At 38.5% G+C, this 22,753-nt stretch overlaps 1 protein-coding gene across 1 annotated transcript in view; it reads right to left on the reverse strand.

The window, feature by feature from the left end:
- Positions 1-7,648: 7,648 nt before the first annotated feature.
- PPP4R3A (protein phosphatase 4 regulatory subunit 3A) overlaps positions 7,649-22,753 on the reverse strand; it is a gene marked incomplete at both ends in the record, with an annotated part of 30,543 nt that continues 15,438 nt past the window's right edge. Inside the window, 11 exons of the mRNA XM_079537475.1 lie at positions 7,649-7,762; positions 9,005-9,231; positions 9,717-9,907; positions 11,113-11,255; positions 12,801-12,970; positions 14,229-14,387; positions 15,442-15,544; positions 15,636-15,767; positions 16,700-16,816; positions 17,323-17,439; positions 17,543-17,620. Coding sequence (XP_079393601.1) covers positions 7,649-7,762; positions 9,005-9,231; positions 9,717-9,907; positions 11,113-11,255; positions 12,801-12,970; positions 14,229-14,387; positions 15,442-15,544; positions 15,636-15,767; positions 16,700-16,816; positions 17,323-17,439; positions 17,543-17,620 — 1,551 coding nt within the window. The remainder of the gene's footprint in view (positions 7,763-9,004; positions 9,232-9,716; positions 9,908-11,112; positions 11,256-12,800; positions 12,971-14,228; positions 14,388-15,441; positions 15,545-15,635; positions 15,768-16,699; positions 16,817-17,322; positions 17,440-17,542; positions 17,621-22,753) is intronic.

Here is a 22,753-nt window from a genome sequence, read left to right on the forward strand (position 1 = left end):
AAGCCAGAATACAAACACTCAGTTTCCTACTCCTCACAGCCTGGATACGATCTGTTCGCAGGAGCGCCCTGCAAGCTCCTACACCCAAGCAGCATTCACGCCGTAGGTCGCGGCCCGCGGAGCCGAGCACGAGGCCGCGCACCCACAGCCCCGCTCCCCGCCCGCCTCAGCCTGACGGCCCGGCGCGGCTCCGGCCCCCCCTGCCGACCGCCGCGGGTGCTGCAGGCGCGGCCGCCGTAGCGAAGGCCGCGTTGCTGAGGCGCCCCTCAGGACGCTCGGCTCGCGGGCCGCGGAAGGAGCGGTCGGGTCCCCGGCCCCGCGGGCGCTGCTGGAGCTGGCTGCCGGTGTCGGGGTTGGGCGCCCGCAGCCATCCCCTAGCAAAACGGCAGCCGCCAACAAAGCCCCGCTCGGCGCCCCGCGGCCGCTGCCGAGGGCTGGGAGCAAAGAATAGCAGGGATGTGGGGCGGGAGCCGCGCTCGTGGTGAGCAGGCCACGGCTGCTTTCTCCTCCTGCTCCTGGGCCTGTCGTTAAGCGGCGTGCTTGTAAATAGGCGCTGTGTTCGTCCGGCGGCGTCTGAGCAACCGGGCAGCGCGTTTGGTTGACTTGGGCTCTGGAGCTGCGAACAACGGACGCCGACCGAAAGAGCAGGTGGACAGGAGATGGCTGCATCCCCTGCAGCACCTGATCCCAAAGTGTTCGTGCAATTCGGATTAAGCTGGTAGGGAAACTTAGAGGAACCGGAATGAAAATAAAAACAAAGCTGTGCGTAACCAGAACAAAACTACGAGCGCTGCTCCAAAAGTAATGCCTCCTGTGTTACGTTGCCCTGCAACATCAAAAGCAGATGTTGGTGGTATGGCAGTGGAGGAGGAAGCTTCCCACCAATATTCCGTTCCATTTTGTTGCCGCCTGACAGATGGCAGCAGAGGGACACTGACAAGCGCAAGAAAATACTTCACTAGCAGCTTTGGAAAGCAGGTAGGTTGGCTAGAGCTGAGGAGTAAACTCACACGCAAGGAATACTTTAAGGAAGAAACGTTAGCAAAGCCCAAGGGCAGGTAGATGACAGCAATATGAGGTGCAACATCTGAGATCATACCAGGAGAGGGAACAACACTGGGAAATTTGTGCCATGCAAACAAAGCCCTTCCTTACTACAAAATTAATGTGAATTAGATAATATTTTAATCAGGAAAAGTAAACATATTAAAGGACTGGAGTGCAGCTCCTAAAGGCTCCAGTCCAGCCAATCACTGCTGTCAGGCTCCTCACTCTGCAGGGAAGAAGTCTCATTTTTATATGTCCAAATAGAGTCTGTGTTATTCACCAAACTGTCTGAGAGTTCTGCTATCTGAAGTGTGAGAGCTGTGGTCATTCTCACCTTGCAGTGCAGAACATCTATACGGGCATGATGACAACCAAAATTTCATACCACTGCCTGTCTGACACACCACACATCTCTGTACTTGGTTCCAAAGGAATGTGTGCTCTAAAGGTGAAATAGTGCCTCTTTCTTCAGAGAGAGCTTATTGCAAGATATATAAACAACAAGAACAAATGTTTACATATTCCTTGTTTCTGACTACAGGTAATCTAGTCCTTTAAATGGGTTCAAGATTTGTTTCCGTGTTGAGGATAAGCCCATATATGCTAATACATTTAGATGGCTTCAGAGCTGTGCTCCATTGTTGGTTTTAACCAGCAGTGATTTCTTTAATAAAAACCACAGCTTTCAGCTCTTTGGGCTAATCTGCAAACCCTCTGTGGCAGCAGCAGAGAAAGCTCCTTTGGCTTGGGGGGAAATGGGGAGGCTGGTGGGAGCTGCAGGAAGGAAAGAAGCTTGTTTCAAAGTAAGATGATCTAATGTAACAGTTTTCAGATTTGTAAAAGTGGAAGCAGATTGGAAATATTTTTAAGTTTCCTCCACATGTTCTGTGTTAGCAGAGACTTTAATGGATCAGTTCATTAGGAGCTGCTTCCACTTACCCCCATGTCTCCTGAGTGGAGAGATGAAACACACATTCCTGATCACTGCTTCCTTCAGGGATCCTTATTTACTCAGCATCAATACAATGACAGAGCAAACACAGCTAACATGTTCCTGGCTTTACCAGAAGGTGGATGACTGTCCTGCACCCTCTGATGTAGGAGCATCAATCTCTCACCTGAATGCTATCAGGCGGCCACTCAACATCAGCAGGTTTAAAATAAGCTTTAGTAAGGTATGCATAGATTAAAACCAAATTTCTAAAACTTCAGTCAATAAAACATACACCTGAAATGTAAGAGAAAGGACTAAGCTCACCTTAGATCTCATGAGCATAGCAGTGGGGCTCCAGGATGCACATACTTCCAGAAGCAACTCTAGTAGAGATGAACTCACTACTGAGTGCTTCTGAGACAGAGCAGATACAACATCTTTGTACATGTCATTTGAGGTTGTTTACAAGCAGATTACCAAAATCCACATTATTCTGCTCAAATCATCCCAAGTCTGTATGTAAAGAGATTCACAGTTTGTGAACATAATTCCACCTTAATTTCCACGTCTGAACCCAAATCAGAGTCTTTTGCATAAAGCCATTTCAGAAAAATCCTGTGAGTGACCAACACACCTGTGGAAGGTGTCACAGCACACGGTGACACTTCTGGCATAGCTCTGAGATCACTGCACATCAGCATCTGCTGCAGTCATTCCCTAACAGCACTCAACATGCATGTTTTTCATAGTGCCCACTGGATTGTATTGTTTTCACATTATTCATAAGTGCTCCTGTCATGCAGAAGACTGCATGTCCCCTCTCCTTTTTAAAAACTTTTTCTCAGCGGTTTCATTTCACCTTTGAACAGTTTTATTTATTTCAATTTATATATTAAAAAAAGAAAAAAAAGAATTTATGCTCCAGTAAATATGACTGCAGATAGATATCTCAAATCAAGACACAAAGTCGCCAGATAGCCAGCCACCTACAAAAACATAGCAAGTTAGGTCTTCCTTGCATAACTAACAGACCTTATGTTGTGACTTTGGTTGAAGTAAGGCACTGCAAATGCTTTAAACATGTTGCTGTTCTGCAGCACATCCACATGCCCTGCCTCCTGTCTGGACTGAAGCACAACCTCAATTTCTTCTGGATTCCAGAAAGAGAAAGCAGCAAGAACAGATGCAGAACATTCATGTAGATAACTTACCTTTAAAAACTTCAGTTGCTGGTAACTTCTTACTCAATTTCACATTTATGTTGTGGGTGAGTCGAAGCAGAAACCCATCTGTCCTCCTACTTTCACATCTGACCTCGAGCCAGTGGACCTGTGGAACTACTCTAGCATAGACAACACTGCTCCAGGATGCCTCTGTGGCTGTGAAATGGTTGATACATGGAAGGCTGAATGTCCACGGTCGCTTTACTGATGTTAAGAAACATACTTTAGTGAGGGAACCAAAGTAACTTCTGTTGTGTGGAAGGGAATCTAAACTCCTGATGGAACTGCAGGAGCAGTACAACTCTTACCAGCCAGTTCTCTAACTAAAGTTTCTGAAACCTGTGGAGTTTGCAAAAACACACGCAGCAATTATTTAGGCAGTTTAACCCTTGGTCTGTTAAAAAGATTGGACCAACATGACAATCAATTCCACAAGAACATGACTTCTTCTCTAGGTGGGCTGTGGGAGACAGACAGGCTGATGTTGGCTACCAGGTGTGTATAATACAGACAGGTATGTTTTATAGGTAACTTACTGCGAGACATTCCAGCTTTCAGATCCTTCCACTCTAATGATACAGGAGATCTGTCTTCTGGCATTGGGCACTGTTACCTGACAATAGCTCTCCTCTGTGAACAGTAGAAAAAAATCTAGAAATCTTGGAATTACTTCCATTAGTGTAAAGGTATGCTTCACGTGGGGACCAGGTACTCTGCATTTGAAATTCACGAGAAACTTCTGCAGCCTCAAGTATCTGGTACAACAACCTTAGTGGAAGAAGCTGAAACAGAATATCTCCATGACTCAATATGACTCAATTTGATCACCATTAGGAAAAAATTAATAGAAGAACCATATTGGAACAGCATCTATCCCAGGAACACAGCAAGCTGGATCCACAAGCAGTGAACTCTGCTGGAAGTCATTCAAGTGGCCTTGGCGAGTAGGTTTATCCACAGATGTTTCTGCTAGAGAACTGAAGGAGCTGGAAAGCTTTATGGTCAGTAGTCATTCATTTTGTAGAGACTGTGGCTTTCAAGGTGAAGATGCTGAGAACACCTTTTGTCTGGTACCCCAGTAAACCCAGGCTCAAAGCTGGGAAGCATACATGAGAGCAATTGGCACCAAGTCTCAGACACAGAAGAGACACTGTTCTGTCTTCAGTCTAGGACAGCTAAGGAAGGAATGTAAGAGCACAAGGGCGGCCTGTTGCCAAGTGTAGCTGTCAGGAAGTGGCATACAAATCATCTTTACAAATACATCAGATAAAGTCTCCAGGTTCAAGTACTATGTCATGTACAATATAAACGTAAATGTGTACATACTTGAAGTTATATAGCAGCCCTTATTGACACACAAACACAAACTCTCCAAAATACTAAGTACATGTGTTTCTGGTTACCTTACAAAAGACATACGTTCTTAACTATTTCATACAATTCTTTTTGAGAAGCTGTTGAGTATAATATTCCTTCCTCTCCATCTCATTTGTGTTTAAAGTACCTAATGAATTACCCTGCAAAATAAATGTAAAATACTCCATATAATACTTTGGGTTTATCCTGTAAACCATCCCATGGTTACAGTTAAAATACGATTAAGATGACTGAGCCACTTTTAATACAACACACACAAGGCTTTCTTGCCATGTGGGCAAGTAGTATTAAGAATAAAAAGCACTGACCGAGGAAGGGATAGAAAGAGGGAGAGTTCTAGAATAAAACTTTGTCTCATAACATCATTTTTCATCCCCTCCTAACACATATCCACTTTTTTTTTAATGCCCATTGCTTCTTCCAATCCCATTATTTCTGTTTTCTGAAATATCTCTAGATTTTCATAAATAAAAAACTGAAAGTCACGGAGCAAGAGCATACCCACTGCTGCCCCCAACTCACTCACTTCCCAACTCCTTACATCTTCCATGAGTGTCACATATGTGTAGACATGTCCTGCCAGGCTGCAAGCACCAGATAACTGGAACAACTAACTGTCCAACTGCGAGTTAGACAGCATTACTAGATATTCAGCTACATATTTTACCAGTACTTTAGAGCTTCATAAAAACAAAACGTTCAGAAATACTTCTATTATTCTTTTGACTATGACCAGTAATTTACCGACAGTACTTCTACTAAATGAAGTGACTGAAGTCCAAAATCCAAGATCCCTATAAATACTATGAAAGTGCCTTATATATTAAGAGATGTGGCATCATACAACACAAGATGAAGCAGTGAAAAACTGAAGGAACATTAAAAAAAAAAATCAACAAAATCACTACTACTCATAAGAATGACTTCCTGGGCCTAGAAGAGACGTGAAGATGGACAAAAATGTGGAGCATAATGCTCAAGTGAAGTCTAACAAATTGGGAAGGATTAAAATTCAGACTAATTAGAAAAACCTGCAAATTACAGATTTCCCTTTCTGCTCTGACACCAAAGTTGCAAAAATGATGTTTCAGACAGGTTATTAAGATATCATAGGCACCCTTATATTGCAGCAGATTGTACTTGTCTTTCAGTGACCTATTTTGCCGAGAACTGCCCTGGCACATTCCAAACTCATTGCAAAAACTTGACCTTTGGGTGTGATTTAATACGAACCTTCTGAGGAAAAGATGGCTAATTATTTTTCCCTGATGCATACTTCCATTTAAATCTGAAATTACTAACATGCATTAATAAAGTTTCAGCAGAAAACGTTTGGCATTTGTAATTAGCACAGACTTTTCCATGCAACACTCAATTTACAAGAACATATTGCTAACCTGAGATTTTGAGTATTGTCAACTATTATCTAGCTTAGGACTTCAGTTTCTCTTACTTCTATTTGTACCTGATACATTAATGCCTGTAACATCCTGATTTTTGCAACATTGGTGCTTTGATTGTTGAGAAGTAAATCAATGCTTGAAAATATATAAGAAGGGTTCTCTTGTTTGCTGGGGAACTGAATAAGCTCTCATTTATGGAAGCACTGCCATCCAATCAAAGCCATCTGTAAAAACGATAAGCACAAACGCTTAGCTTCAATTACTAATTAATATAATTTAGATTTTGGAATAAGGGGAAAAAATGTAGTCACTGAGTTAGATCCAAAGATTAATTGCTGTATTTTAATCGAGTATTAGAATAAATTTCAAAAGATGGTATCCTTGTAAAACATTTATTTTGCAACCATCTTTGATTCACTAAAACTGGTATTCCAAAGGAATTCAAAAGATTAGAAAAAAAGAAAAAAAAAAACACTAATGCCATTTTCCTTCAGCTTTAATTCTTCTTTTTTTTTTTTTTTATTTTTGTTAAGTCAAATAAGTCATTAAACTGGTATTCCTAAATCATCCATTTTCCATTTTGATGAGTTAGTCTACCATCACTGTTAAGAAATTTCAAAGTCTCTTTGGAATACTAATTTCATGTTTATAGTTATCTATTTTTTTACTCCATCCTATTTTCCCTGATTTTTTTTTGCAAGACAGTTGCTGATGTAAAATTTAATATAAAATATTTAGTCACAAAATAGTATTGCTTTTATGCACACTGTGATAAGATTAAGGATTTTTTTTTTTCCAATAAAAACTATACCACCTTTCATAAAATCCTAAACATATGTGATGCAGAACAAAATTACACAGGGTGAAACAGGTACCAGCACAACAGTGAGATTATATTACATCAAAAAATTTTAATGGTCCCAAATATATACTCAACAACTAAGCATACACTCAGGGGGTCAAAAAAATTATGACACAAAAGTGACCACATCTAGAATTCCACTCAATCTTTAATCAGAAAGGGACAAACAAATCCCCCACCTCAAAAAAAAAAAAAAAAAAAAAAAAAAAAAAAAAATCTGCAGTTTAAAGGGCAAAGGGAACAGATTTTAAAAAAAAAAAAAAAAAAAAGAGGAAACTTTCTATTCAGCCCTCCCCCACAGAGGTTTTTAAAACCTGTTGTAGCTTGACTAAAATGTTCAGAATGTACGATTTTCAAAGGCAGGTCTCTTTTATACAAAGAAACTGCTGGCATTCTTAACTAGCGAAGAATTATGGCAAAAACCGCCTTTTCTTCAGAAGTCTCATGTATGGTCCAAGAAAGCATATTCTGATTGTAGCAACTGACCAGCCAATCCAGAGTTCCACTAACAAAACTCCTGCCCTGTTGGCTTTTTTGTTTTTGTTTTCCATTTCCTTCCCTGAGAAAAGGGCAACACGTGGTCCAAGCTGGAGAGCTCAAAGGCGTAAGTCTTTCCCCTAAACGAAGTATTTCCCCTTCTTCTGCTCCTTTCAATTGGCACTTGATTGGCAGAAATCCATTTGTATAGGTTGGTCTGTGTTACACACAGTAATTCACAAAAGATTGCTGCTTTGTTGTGGGTTTGTTTTCTAATGGAAAAAATATCCTTCCCCCAAATGGTAATGTTCTTCAGCAGTTGCCATTATGATGACTCAAGCTTTGCTTTCTTTGACAAAGGTAAAGTTTCCTCCTTATCTTCATCTTCATCATCCTCTTCATCATCATCAGGATAGTCTACAAGCCCAACGAGGCCTCCCTAGAAAGACAAACACAACTACTTTAATTAAGAAAATATTTCTACTAGAAAATGATTTTTGCACAACATACTGCCGCAAGGACACCGACTCGTCATGTTTTGGACAAAATTAAGCCGAACAAAAAGTATGAGCAAAGATTATATTATCTGAAAAATAATTAAGTTATTCAAATGAATCCAAAATGGGGTTTTAACTATCCCACTGGATAGAGACATAACAGAAAGCAAATTCAAAAATTTACTTTGGTTTGCTAAATATACACCACAGCTCAGTCTGTGAAAGTGCAAATTTCTTCCACCAAGCATAGCCGACTGCAGCAACAAGCAATCTGGAAGCACTTCAGAAATAAAAACAGAACACCCTTCGATTTGAATTTACAATTGGGACATTTTTATAGCACAGCCTGTCTTCATAAAAGCTAGTTTAAATGTTCAGTAATTAAATTTAAATTCTCTTGTACCACAGTAACCACAAATCCAGGATTAGCAGTTCTAGACCCACAAAGAAGTGCCACCGTCTTCAAAAATTACGACTACTATATGTCACACTTTCTGAAGCTCAACAAAAACTTCACTATGATGACAGCTGCTGATTCTTTTCTTAAGGATCACGTTATTTACACAGATGATGGGCATTTAAAATTGAACATTTCAGCCAACTTTGGTCTGAACCAAAATGCACACATTAAACTGTGCATCTATTAAATTGCACACATTTTGTACCATCACACGTAGCGTAACACTAAGCATACAAAAGGATCAAATAATTACTGAAAAACTTTATTTCAACGTTTCTAGTTTGTGAATGCAGTACCTTTATAAACAATACATGTTAGACTGAAAAAAAAGAGGAATTCATGTTTGAATTTATTAATGTTTTTTCAGTGCACTACATATTCAATGTAACCTGAACATTTTTTGTTCCATCACCACTGAAAATTTCAAGCTAATTCTGTATGTATGTATTCCATATGTAAAGACTGCAGTCCATACTTAAAAAATTATACCATATGAGAGGCATAATAGAAAAATTACACAAGTGTTTGGGTATAAATAGAGCTTATATTTTTTCTTTTCATATATACCAAATCTGGAAAATGCTAAACATTAGACAAAAAGCATGCACAAACCACACAGTCCATGACTGCTTATTTTGTCAAAATTCCTACCAACTTCAGAAGCTTGCTAAAGAAAATTCCAAGTCTGCAACAATGAAGTCAGACTGTTTCTGTTGAAAATTACCTTAGTTGTAATAGCTGCCATCTGAGATGTGCTTTTAGAAACAGACCCTGGAGACCCAGGGGATCCTGGAGATCCGGGAGAACCTGGGGATCCAGGCAGATTACTTGCAGATGACTGACTGGTAAGGTTAGATTTTGTCCCACTGGAAAAGGAAAGCTTGAAACTTGGGCTCTGACGACCTGAAAGGTTGGTTTTCAGAAGAACTTCCTTTTCTTCGCTCTCTTTTACTGCAGAGAAAACATGAAAACAAAAACCAACACAACATTACTGAACAAAACATTTATTGACAAATCATTTTACTGTGAGGGAAAGTGCTTTGTGCACAACTTGATAAGAAGAGTGATAATAGATTTTCTTCCTACTACTATACTACATCTAACTGCTGTTGTCACTGGCCAGGAGTGAACACTTACTTATTCTACCAACGACATCACAAGGAACATGGAAAATAATAATAACAAACCTGAATAGAACTTGGGAAAGCCTGACTATCAGCCAAGATCATCATTTAGATGCTTTAAGAAATAAAAGCTCTCTTGCATCATTTTGCTTTTACAGATCATAAAACTTATTTTGAAGTGGTTGTTCAACAGCTTAGTGTCACAATTTCTAAATCTGTGACCTTCAATAAAAAAAAGCTAAGCTGCAGTACAACTACAGAATACAAATTATGTTTTCTGTTTAGGCCTACGGCATTCTTCTCATCACTTACATTTTTTCCTCTCCATGAATTTACTTATAGGGTCCATAATATCTTCATCATTTTTAGTTTTGTCAGAAGGGGGCACCACTGCCTCTCCATCTTCCATATCATCTTCATCAGTATTAAACCACATTTCCTCCTCATCCTCCAGGGTTCTTGCATCCCTCCTGTATCTGTGGTTTCTCAAAATGGAGCGCATGCTGCAGAACAGTAAGTTTGAAAAACTTTGATTCAACCATCAGCTCAAATTAATAACAAAACTTCTAGTTGACATTTACATGGACATTTTATGGATGCAAATACTGTCAGTATGTTTAGTACAGCAAATCATTTGCAAATGTGCAACTTTATTTGTATTTTCAATGCAAATAACATTAAAAACATTTCTTCTGAAGCATTAAATAAAGTACAGCTCTGGTAACAGCACATTCAGACTAACTGTACAAAATTCTGTAGTTTACTAACAGCACAATTAGATGTTATTTCAAATCAGTGTATGTTAGGCGTTGCATTCAGATTTGTTGTAGTAATTCGCAGTGGTAAATAAAAGGTTGTAAAAAGAAGTTTAGAAACTATAGACGTTTTTCTCACTGTACTTAATATAACCCATCAGTATTTAAGGTCAAATATATTAAAAAAACAGGTATGTTAAAAAGACAGTCATCCCTTCCTGCTGCATCCATGATTTTTGTTTGTTATCAGTATTTTCTGTTTCTGAGGGCCTTGGATACAAAATGCTACTTTTACCTCTCCTTTTGGTTATTTATTCTTAAGTGTTGGCCTATCTTTGCTCCAACATCCTTTTCCCTTGAGGCAGCAGGAGGCTAAAACTATTATTAAAAAATAAATCTAATTTTTTAAAGTAATTTGCCAATGTTATAAACTGGATTTATAAGATGCACAGCATTTTAAACTGCATTTATATTAAAATTTTGCTTCTACTGGAAAACTATTACTTAAGTGGCAGTTTTCCAAATACTTCTGTGGCACACATTAATGTCAATTTTGGCCTCCTTACTGATTTGCATTTTCACTTCTGTTTATTTCATTTAGGACATGCACTGTGGCGAGGCTTGCAAAGCTACATATAAGATGTAGGAATACGATAAAAGCTGAGCCTTGCTATGTTATAAATATGTATTTATTGAAGCTGAAATGGATGAAAAGCATTATTTCTTTCCAGGAAGAAAAGGGAGGGAATGTGACTTTCTTCAGCAAATATGTTACCTTAAAGTTGATCAAGAGTTTGAAGCAATATGCCTGGAAATCACTCTACTGATCAATTAAATTCAACAACAGACGAGATACAATCAAGCTGAAATTATTTACTCTTTCTACTATCACAGAAAAATCCATCATTATTCCCAAAGCAGAATTTATAGTAAAATAAGTTAGAGCCCGTTACCTATCAAGTTTTGGATTATCTTGTCTTTCCCTTTGCTGCTCAAATCGTAGTTTCAGTCCTTTGAATGTCTGCACATAATCTACATCTTCCAGCGCTTTCCAATAATTTTCAATCACGTGTGCCGTTAAAGATTTTATATCTTCCTATAGAATGGAATAAAGATAAAGTGACTTATTTTGCTTCAAGTGAATTTATTTCTTAATGTAATAAAAAAGCAATGGAGATATTATTTTTTAAATATCCAATAGAAAACATAATTAATATCTTGTGCAAAAATGACCTTATGCAAAAACTACACTATAGATATGGTTAATAATTTAGAGCTTCAAAGATACAATTAGGTGTAAGAGTAGTAATCTTCTAAGAATATGTGCTTCAAAATACATGAACAGTACTAAAATTCCACAGAAAATGATTCCAAACCCAGCTCTGTACACTGATAGATGAACTATTATCTGTTGTAATTACTAAATTCAAAAAACAAACACACAAACAAACACACATGCTTACAATATTTAGCTCTCATACTGTTCCTTTCCGTAATTAAATAACTTAGGCAAAAACAAACGTTTGTGTATTTATTTACAACGAGAACAAGTAAGATACTTTTCATGAGAAACAAGCATCAGGCTTTTCCTTTGTGACCACACCAGTCCAGCTCCTCTACAGAAAAAACCTGCTAACTTAGTTTGCTATTCCAATTGAACGCTGTGCTTTCTTTACTCAAGAGGGTGGTGAGGCGTTGGCAAAGGCTGCCCTGAGAAGCCGTGAGTGCCCCCTTCCTGGAGGCATTTAAGGCCAGGTTGGATGGGGTCCTGAACTGGTGGGTGGCAATCCTGCCCATGACAGAGGTTGGAACTAGACGAATGTCCCTTCCAACCTCAGCCATTCTATGATTCTGTAAATACACTGAGTACCAAGTGAATTTAATTTTCACATCATCATACCATCTGAACATAAGAAAGAATAAATACATTAACACTGAAAACACTTTAAGGACAGCTCATTTAGTTGTCATTCAGTTGTCATGTGGGCATATCACACCATAGTTCCCCTATATTCAGCACTCGTCAGGCCGCACCTCGAGTACTGTGTCCAGTTTTGGGCCCCTCACTGCAAGAAAGATATTGAGGCCCTGGAGCGTGTTCAAAGAAGGGCAACGAAGCTGGTGAGGGGTCTGGAGCACAGGCCATATGAGGAGAGGCTGAAGGAGCTGGGAATGTTCAGCCTGGAGAAGAGGAGGCTCAGGGGAGACCTTATTGCTCTCTATAACTTCCTGAATGGAGGTTGTAGTGAGCTGGGGGTCGGCCTCTTCTCTCGTGTCATTAGTGATAGGACCAGGGGGAATGGTTTCAAGCTACGCCAGGGGAAATTCAGGCTGGACATGAGGAAGTATTACTTTTCAGAAAGGGTGGTCAGGCACTGGAATGGACTGCCCAGGGAGGTGGTGGAATCACCGACCCTGGGGGTGTTCAAGGAAAGACTGGATGTTGCGTTGAGGGACATGGTTTAGTAGGAGCTATTGGGAATAGGTGAACGGTTGGACTGGGTGATCTTCTAGGTCTTTTCCAACCTTAGTGATTCTATGATTCTATGATTCTATAGTGTGACAGCATAATATATGGCACAAACAAAAAGTCTGCTTGAGCTAGAAGGTGAAGCAAACAGTAATTATCTTCAGCACTCACCACTCTGATGAACTCAAACATCTCTATTATGGCAGAGTTCATCAAATTGTAGCGGGAACCATTATTCAGAAATGCTTTGACCACAGGTTCAAACAAAAAACTTTTCATTATGTAGCGGTTGTAGAATTCATCCTTTAGTCCAATTATTTTTCTCTTGAAACGAAGGGCACCTGAGATGGAAATGTTATTATTAAAAGCTATGCTTTAAACAGTAATGCAGTTAAAAGAAAAAAATATATATCTAGAAAATACTTAGTAACAGTTAGGGAAATTTGCAATGTCAACATTTATAACAGGAATGTTATAACATTAAGAGGAAAGCTATAATATTAACAGGAATATAATACTGTTTATATTTTGAGGAACAGGAAACACATTCAGATATTCTCTGCTTAGTCTTGACCATACTGCTGAACATCACTTGTCTGTTTTATCATAAAGAAATCCTCCACTGTGATTCCGCAGGACAAACCACCCCTGTTCATTGAAGAAATAATATAGTACTGTTTAACTATGTCACTACTAACACAGAGGTATGGATTTCATTTTTGGAGTGTCTTACAGTAAAGGTAAAATGTTTTCTCAGTGAAAATAAAAGATGCGGGAAATCTGCTTATCCTGGCTATTATTCAGATGTAAGTTTGATTGCATTTAAGTAAGTCCTGTTCAATTAAGACAAAAACTATCTAATTTTAAGATTGGCATTGTCACAAATAATAAAGCACAGACTTAACTGACATTCATTGTAAAGCTGCTGAAATTCTAAAGCATGGACAAGAACCTGAATACCCATGCATAAATACAAGTAAAAGTATCATCCTGCTATAAGGCAGTACGCATTCTGATTAGCAACCACATGTAGCTGAATCAAAATTATTGAAAGCCTTCAAATCAAAAATTTGGAGCTACTCCTCAAAGTTTGATTTGAAGGGCTCAGGTGATTCTGTTACACACTGAAATTGAATAAATTAATCTTGGAAAATCTCCTTCTTACACACAACTTTGCTATTACTATGCTGAACACAGTCAGGAATCTACTAGCATGTGAAGAGCAGTACTGAACGTAGTGTTTAAAGCAGACATGTAACTGTATCTTTAACTAAGTACCTCTGCTTACTTCTACTCAAAATCCATCAAAACTCATCAGCTCTCTTAGGATACTTGGATTTTGATAATGATTTCAGATCATCTCTACATTGAGATTTAGCAAAATCACTGTGCTTTTTAGGAAAGACCTCTATAAATGCAAAATTATTTACTAATTCTGATATCTGTATATCTGTGTAAGAAACACAGAGGAAAACAGCAGAATTTGTATGTTCAGTAACAAACTGTCTCATCTGTGAAAAGCTTTCTTCCAGAAGAATGAAGATTCACAGCAAGTCTCATTCACAAAATACTAGTTCATTCTTCAGTATTTGAACTTACACAAAGCCAAGAAAGCATGCTTTGAGGCCATGAGAACAAGCACCCTTCGCAGGATATCTTTGTTGATGATGTAGTTCTTTATGTGGTAAGTATGATGTTCTACGCAAAAAGTTAGCAATTCCAGTATTAATGCCAAGAGTTGGGCTGTCTGAAAATCATCTACAACAAAACCAAAACAAAACCAATTAACTAGGATGTTACCTTCAGAAGTTTACTTCAAATATCCAACACAGTCTGGTAAACACATACAAGTTCCTATATTTTCCCACAGATGCCTTAGGGAATATGATGGAAGGTATATTTAGCCTTTAAAACAGAAATTGAACTAGCCTGTAATGGACTGGATATTTTGTACAGCTCTGGCAGGAAACCCTTTTAAAAGTAGCATGGAAGAAAAAGAGCCTCTTTTAACATTTCTAGGACACAGTCACAACAGTGTATTAAAAAAGTAACTCACATTCTCTTTTTAAATAGACAGAAACAATCAATTAAACACATTAGATTCAATTGTTTTAAAAGGCAGTACTACTTTTTAGGAATATCACTAGATTACTGTAGAACACGAGCATTTTAAGTAGTAAAAAAATCTCACTTCAAAACCACCTGGAGGCAAGCTAAGATCCAGGAGATCAATTGAACTAATTCCTTGGAAATTTATACAGTTAATTCAGAAGTTCAGAGAACATGTCTTTTTAATTTAAGTACATCCTTTCACATTCATTTTGGATGTGCTTTAATATTAAAAAAACATTACTGCTGCTAGCAGCCAGCAAGAACAGTCACTTTATTACTCTCATGATTGTCTTACTATGATGTAGAACCAACATCCTTACTTTCTGCAAAGCATTGTGGCACAAATGTTCTCTGCAGCACTTTTGGACCCTCTCTGGTAATCTCTGACTTCAAAAAAACACTGACACCTTTTCAAGTCTATGTCACAGAACAGTCTCACGAGTCACTCAAAATAATACAAATGTTTAAATATTTTGCTGAAGTTTAAGCAAGTGCAGTTCACTTATTAAACAGGATTCTTTGCTGAATTTTATACTTACAAATAGTTAATGTGCAAATATTATACTTTAAATGATATATCATTGTCTCAGGTGCTCTTATAAGACAAAATATATCCTTTGACATTTACTCTGTTCTAAACATCAAGCATCTGTCTAAATTCAACAGCCCTTGATGTACCCAACACCCAGGGCAACATTACCTTTGCTAGGCTTGTCCTCTGTAGTATTGGCCAATAAGGGGGCTGTCAGAACATGCATACAGTGCTTGTAGAAGAAACCCAAGAACTCTGTCTTTTCTGTTTTCTACAGGATTAAAATAAAATAAAATAAAAAATTACATATGTAACATACCGTCAGCATCCAACTGCAATTTTATTTGAAGGTATTTACTTACATTGGCAGTGGCAAGCATATTTTCTGGATCAACTAAGGTACGAAGCAAACCCATTAGTAGCACTGCCCCTCCAAGTTCTGGATCTGTGTCACAAATCATGTGTTCTATTATGAGGTTAATGAGTAGTATATCCTAACAAGAAAAAGAAAGAAACAAAAACAAATCTAAAAACCAGTTCTAATGCTTCTCCCCACCAAAAAGAAAAACCCTAGGAGAAATAAGTTAACTCTGCATTCCAGTGACACATTTTGGGTGGTTGCTCCATAGCAAGAAGGCAAGCATAAAGAATCTTTCAAAGCAACTAAAAATTATTCTGAAGTTAAGAATCTTTAGAATTCACTCTGAAGGGAAGCTCCAGAAATAACAAAGTAGGAAAGATAATCAACAATCTGAAAATTCAACTGATGTTCGGAAGTGTTTTCAGAGTTCACAAGTTTAAATCTTAATACATACTAGTGTTCCATTCCCACAAACGTACAACTCTAAATTTTGCTGTGCTATGAAACTTGATGAAATAATTTTCACCTCAAAATAATCCCTTTGTGTACTCGCAGAAAACCAGAACAGCATGTAAGAACAGAAAACAATATTTATATTTATCAAACTCTACGCTAAAGTTGTTCAGTCTCTGCTGTCCCTCACAAGAGAGGACAATCATCCAACACAAGTGGCTGAAACCAACACCCATATTTCTGGCATCTTGGCTGCACTTCAGCAGTTAAGGTCCCAGCTACTCCATTTTTTCTCTTCCAGTACAGAAGGAACAGCATGAGTAGCAGGCTGCCCTCTGCTATGCTTTAAAAAAAACGTTCACAGTCTCCTCTGTGGAGAGGCAGAGTAACATTCTTCTCCACTGAAAACCACTTTGAACTATCCTTTTTATTACTAGCTGTACACTAGCATTTTGTATTAATCAGTCACCAAGGATCTCCAGGAAACATAAACAAACCTCTGTACAAAAATGTCCCGAAACATTTCTGTTTTAACCAGTTACCAAGGATCTCCAGGAAATGTAAACCTCAATAAAAAACAGAAGCACGCATTTATGGCGACCCTCTACTTACATCATCATTCTGCTGAGCTTCCTGCATGACAAACTCTCGTACCATGGATGGGTTGTATTCAACTAAATATGAGAATATATCTGTGGCTGCACTTCGTACTTGTGCATCATCCATACCCTGGAAGATCAGATATAATCATTTTTTCCTTAAAATAAAGGTTTCAAAAGAATGAAAATCAGAAACCATACAGCTTTTACTTGTTATTCACAAGAAGTCATACCTACGTATTATTAAAACTGTATGCTAAAACTGAATCGACTCTAATCTTTTTCTTGTATATTTGATAGCTACTGGGTCAATACATTTTACAGTTTCGTTGTTCTTTGGTCTACTTCCCTACTTTCTTACTTACTTATACACCAAGGAGCACATGAAGATGAGAATGTGAATGGAAAAAAAATACAAAAATATAAGAATGCGTAGGGCACTTACCAATGACATATCGTAACTGGTTTATAAGTTTTAAATAATAATTACAAGGTGCTGTGTCTCAAGCTGAGACAAGATAAATGAAGCAAATGCTTTAGAAAACCACATGACTGGAATATGTCATACTTATTTAAAAAACAACAACTCTGGAGATAGAAGAAGTTGTTACCACAAAGAAAACTGAGCTGACTTACCAGTATGACTTCTAGTGCCGGCAGTATGCCCATATTTGATAAGGTTTTGAAAAATGCATCTCTGTTTTGGGGTTGCAGTGTTTGAGAGAATGCACAAAACTCTTTCAGAAAATTTACCTGAAACACAACAGCACCACACTAGTCAGTAATTCAACAAAACAGGTGGGTTTAACACTTTGCAGTAGCTGTCTGTTTCATGTACATTTCAGGGATTTCTTACCAATTCCTGTCTTTTCTCCTCATCTGTGGCTTCATCTGTTAGTTGTGCAAACAAGTCTGTCAGAAATTTTTCATCTTCCTACAAATGCAAAACAATACCATTTGTTTATTTGACAATATCAAAAGCCATCCAAGTGTAATATAAATTTCTTCTAAACCATGCCTCCTGCAGTTAAAAGAGAACACACAGTTGTATACTGCATTTAATCATACCAGCAAGCTTTCTAATTCATTTTCCAAACAAATTAATATATTTGTCTTTCTGTTTTCACAACCGCTACCGTCAGTTTCACTCTCAGCTACGATATACGTTACATTACCTTTCAGCTGTCTCCTTTTTGTCTTCTACTGACATCACCATTTTGTCTATGACTCTCTACCCTCTCCCTTGTCCAATATCCTTTCCCCCAAACCGCACAATACCTTCACTTCAAATGTTCTTGTATTTGATACGCACAATACCATACCCAGCCTTACACACATATCACTTTGGAATGTTAGAGATTTCTGCAGCAAAACTAAACCAAAGATGTGATGAAGGTTCTTCACATCAGGAATGAGGTGAGACTCTGTCTCCCCACTGTTACGAAAAGGCTAAATACTGAAAACCAACTCAAAATAACTGCTCCAATTACACACACTATTCACCGGGCGTTCTGGTTGGCAGCAATGAAAATCCAGTCAATTCAGTTAATTTTCATGCAGTTGATTTAACAGCAGCAAGCATGTTAAAGACTTGTATTGACTGTTAGAAATAGTAGCACTTAACTCCCCATCAGCTTTACAATCCTAATAACTAGAAGATTAATAAAGCAGAAATTAGCCTTCCCATATCCATTCCCTAATCTTACGCAGTAACAGAGCACTTGCTTGCAATAGATACCTTTGCATGAGAACCAGAAATTTTTCATAAAGCTGCCAGAATGCTAAGCTGCTTCTTATGAAGTCAGTAACACTACATGCTGTTCTGTTCATCCCCAAACCACAGTCCTAGAAAGTTGCCTTCCTTATGCATAAATAAAATTCAGAATCACAGAAGTGCTTCGTTTCCTAGAGCATGCCATGCTAGTGCAGCTATAGTGCCTTCACAAATCAACCCAGGCTCTCCACATGGTACCATATAAATCCAAAACAGGCTGGCATGAGCTACTACCCTACAGGGCATTTCATCACACTCTGGCAAAACCTAAATTTAGGAAATGCCATGTGTTTTATCTTGCTTTGATGCTGTGCTTTTCTTCTAATGTAACCCAGCAGTACAGTGACAATAAAAAAATAATGACTTCAGAACATAATTTCAGGTGCTATTGCTGAGACTGCTTCAAAGACCAAACAAAAAGAGATGAGAAAGGCAGGCCTCACTTGAAGTTTTTTGAAATTCACTCTGAAAGATCAAGCATGGGAAATCTGAAGTCTGACTTTCAGATTTCAACATTCACACGCGTTCAGAATGACTGATTCCAAGAAAGAATTTAAGCTGCTATGAAAAGCTGTTGATCTACCTGCTCTCCAGTCATCACATGGTTTCAGAAATATTCTATTCTAATATTTAACTAATTAGACATTACAGCTAACTTAATTAGCTTACAGTAGAGGCATTAGTTATTTACACAAATCAAAAAATAACAAAAAACAGGGCATACAACCATTTCTTTCAAAGAACATGCAAGTTCTCCATGATTAGCAGTACATTTAAAAACACTTCTATTTTGAGGTGATGTGAAACCAATCTCATTTATCAAAAGTATCAACAAGATGCTTGCTTATGCCCAGGTGGACAGTGGAATCCCCGTTTCCATTCTTACTGTGAAAGAAAACCTTCTTCTCTTCCACAAAACCTGGAAGTACACTCAAGTTAATATCACAAAAATATCTCAGAACAATCACTGGGAGGGGGGAATTTGGCATTTAAATACGTCAGAGCCATGATGAGCATGCTTCTACAGAAAAAAAGAAAGTACAGAGTATTATCTAAGTATCCAATGACTTGTTTTGAGGCAGAATGTGAAAGGAGGAAGTGATCCATGACACATTCCCCAATCCCAGCAAATGGAACCAGGCTGAAGCCCCAGCACAGTTCTGAGTCCCACCTCCCACCTCGTGCCATGGCCACCTGCAGCGGGAGGCAGCCCTCACACCCTGTGCCCGGCCTTGCAAGCAGCTGCGACTTGCACAGGGCACTTCTGATCACTGGGAATTGAGAAAGCCTTCACTGCTGACATGATGTTTTGGGAACAATTTGCAGAAGTTCAGTATGCAATCCTTTTTCAACTCTCCACAAATATACAATCACACTGGCTTTTACAACTCCATTTTAAACATAGTAACGGAAAATTTCATAGAATCACAGAATACCTGGGTTGAAAAGACCACAATGATCACCTAGATTCAATCCCCCTACCAGACCAGACTGCCCAGAGCCACATCCAGCCAGGCCTTGAATGAATGGGGCGTCCACAACCTCCTTGGGCAACCTGTTCCAGGTTTCACACTCTGTATGAAAAACTTCCTCCTAATACCTACCCTAAACCTCCCCTGTCTCAGCTTAAGACCATTCCCCCTTGTCCTACTGCTATTCACCCTTGTTCCCTTCAAGTACTGGAAAGCCACAATGAGGTCTCCCTGGAGCCTTCTCCAAGCTAAACAAGCCCAGTTCCCTCAACTTTTCCCATACTGTTATCTTTCTCCCTCCCAAAATCCATTAAATACTTTGTATTTTTAAATGAACACCATTTAAATGAGGGTCTCAGTGCAACTCTTATCTCGTTAAATTCATTGGAATGAAGATGGAACTGAGTGACCAGACGTCCCACCCTTACATGGCCAACATGCAGTAAGTGGTGGGTACTCCAAGAAAACAAAAACAACCCGTTACGAACTTGGTGGTAACGTCCTAGCCCTGAAATGCATTTAGATGCAGCCTCATGCCAGATGCTTAATGAATGGCAGACACATCCTTACTGATGGGAAAAAAATCCCTCACATTTTTAGAAGACTTGTGAACACAAGGGACATTCAAAACACGTGATTCTCGAGCTGTAAGATTTCTGATGAGAATAACGTATCTAACGTTACACTTGTGAGTGATCCAACACAACCTAACGAAAAGCACAACATGAAAGCAGAGTTCATATTTTAGAAGTTACAAAGAACCAACCCCAAATGCTAGAATTACACAAGTGTGTATTTTTTCTCATTTTCATTTTTTCCAACTCGGAAAAATCCTTCATAAAATATATCTGTGAAGTAAACACAGAGCAAAAGCATATATCTTTGCAGTATCTGGCCTCTTAGCAGACAAATATCAAATCTGTTAAGATATGTATTAGAAGCTGTGGAAGTCATCAGTGTTTTCCAAGTAGACTAAAGCTGCAAAAGATAGCCTGCAAGGTAATTACAATCTAGCTGTATTTTTCCCCATGTACACAAATTATTACATACGCAACACTTAAACTATCCATATGCCAAACACTAAGAATATTCACTTTTGCTTCTGCAGGATCTGAACAGATGCTCCTAGGATTCTGTATGCTTCATGAAGACAAATTAAGCCAGGTCATATATCCAGTCAGTCATTTCTGTATATCAAAAAGAAGAAAACCCCCAGATGAAGGAAGATCACACACGCTCAAAAGAGCACTATGGGTATTTGTGAATAAACTTTCAAAGAAATACTTTCCTCCCAAAGGTCACTTAAAAAAGCATTAACTATAAATTATAGTATTAAGTACAGTTAATTTTCAGTTATCAGATACTTCATGCCTGAGATTGCACATAAATTAAAAACCACTCCTTACTCAAAACATAAAACAATACAAATATACAAGAAACTGAGCAAAACCTAAGCTGAAAAAGGAGCAGTTTCCATCCCATTTCCCATCTCCATATTCATTTTCAGTATTTCAGCCTAGAAAGTGTAAGTTTCATATATACTACCAGCAAACTGAAAATTACAGTTTCCAATGTACTCTCCCTTCCTGCAACCACACCAGAAGACTTCACAGTTTAAAATGTTCCAATCTCCTTTATCTCATGCTGTCTTCCCACACATGCCTTCGCTCTCTATCAATAGGCTATTTCTGCTCGAGACAACGTGCTGAAACGGATGCAGGAGCCACCCAACCATCTCTGGAGTTTCTGCACAGATCAACAATCATTTTCTTCAATGAAGATGAAATCATTCGCATGCACCAAAGGCAAACTTCTTCCCTAAAGTCATTTCTCACAGTAGGTGGCATTCTTTTACACTTTACTGCAAGAAAATTTTGCTGAGAAGTGGATCTCCAGAGTCATTCCTGAGAAGTTGCAGATAACTGCTGTAAAACAGCTGACCTGTAGGAGATGTTCCCATCCTCACACATTTAGGCCAAACTGCTGACATGCACTGACACCACTCTTCCTCCCAAACACCCACAGACAATTCATTTACATCCCCAGGCTTCTGCTGAGAGAAAGCAACTCTCTGTAAAAGCACTATTATTATATGCCAGCTTATTACCATAGACACCTAATAAAACATAGAGATATACCTAAATGTTTTCAATCCTTTAGTTAATGAAAAGGGTGTGGGACCGTCAGTAATGTCATTTCTGTAATTACAGAGCTGATTTACCAGTAATGTCATGTGATTGCTGTTCTGGTAGGCACATAAAATAATTCTATTTTAATAGATATCGAATCTTCCCTTTGCACTCCCCAGTCTCCTAAAAATAAAAGACCGTAGAGTCTGAATAACCACGAAGTGAGCCTACCAACAGTCTGTATTGTGGATATTAAAAACACCACAGGATCTTACTGGCAAAGAGAACATGCCATTGAGAAAAGGGGGGAGAGAATGGAAGGAAATAGTGTTTGCTCACTCTATGGCGCAGTTTTGCAAGTTTTTGTTGTTTTTTTTTAAGAACTAGTTAATAAAACAAAGGGAAAGGAACTGGTGACCTCCAGTATGAACATTAGTATGTATTTTTAAAACTGCAAAAGAGCGTCATATAAAGTAAGAAACACCACTTACCTGTCCCACCCCCACTCTTAACACTTGGTGAGCTCCATGTTTCAGCAAAGCTCCTTGGTGGCTATGACATCTAGACTAGAAGAGGCTGGGCCCCAAGCACTGAGAACATATTAGGAGGGACTGCAATTGGAAAAAAACGTTATATACCTCTTTCATATCTTCTGCATCATAAAACCTGTAACTGTGTAGGTCTCAAAGCAG

Source organism: Tetrao urogallus, assembly GCF_951394365.1.
Source record: "Tetrao urogallus genome assembly, chromosome: 6".
Classification (NCBI taxonomy): Eukaryota; Metazoa; Chordata; class Aves; order Galliformes; family Phasianidae; genus Tetrao; species Tetrao urogallus.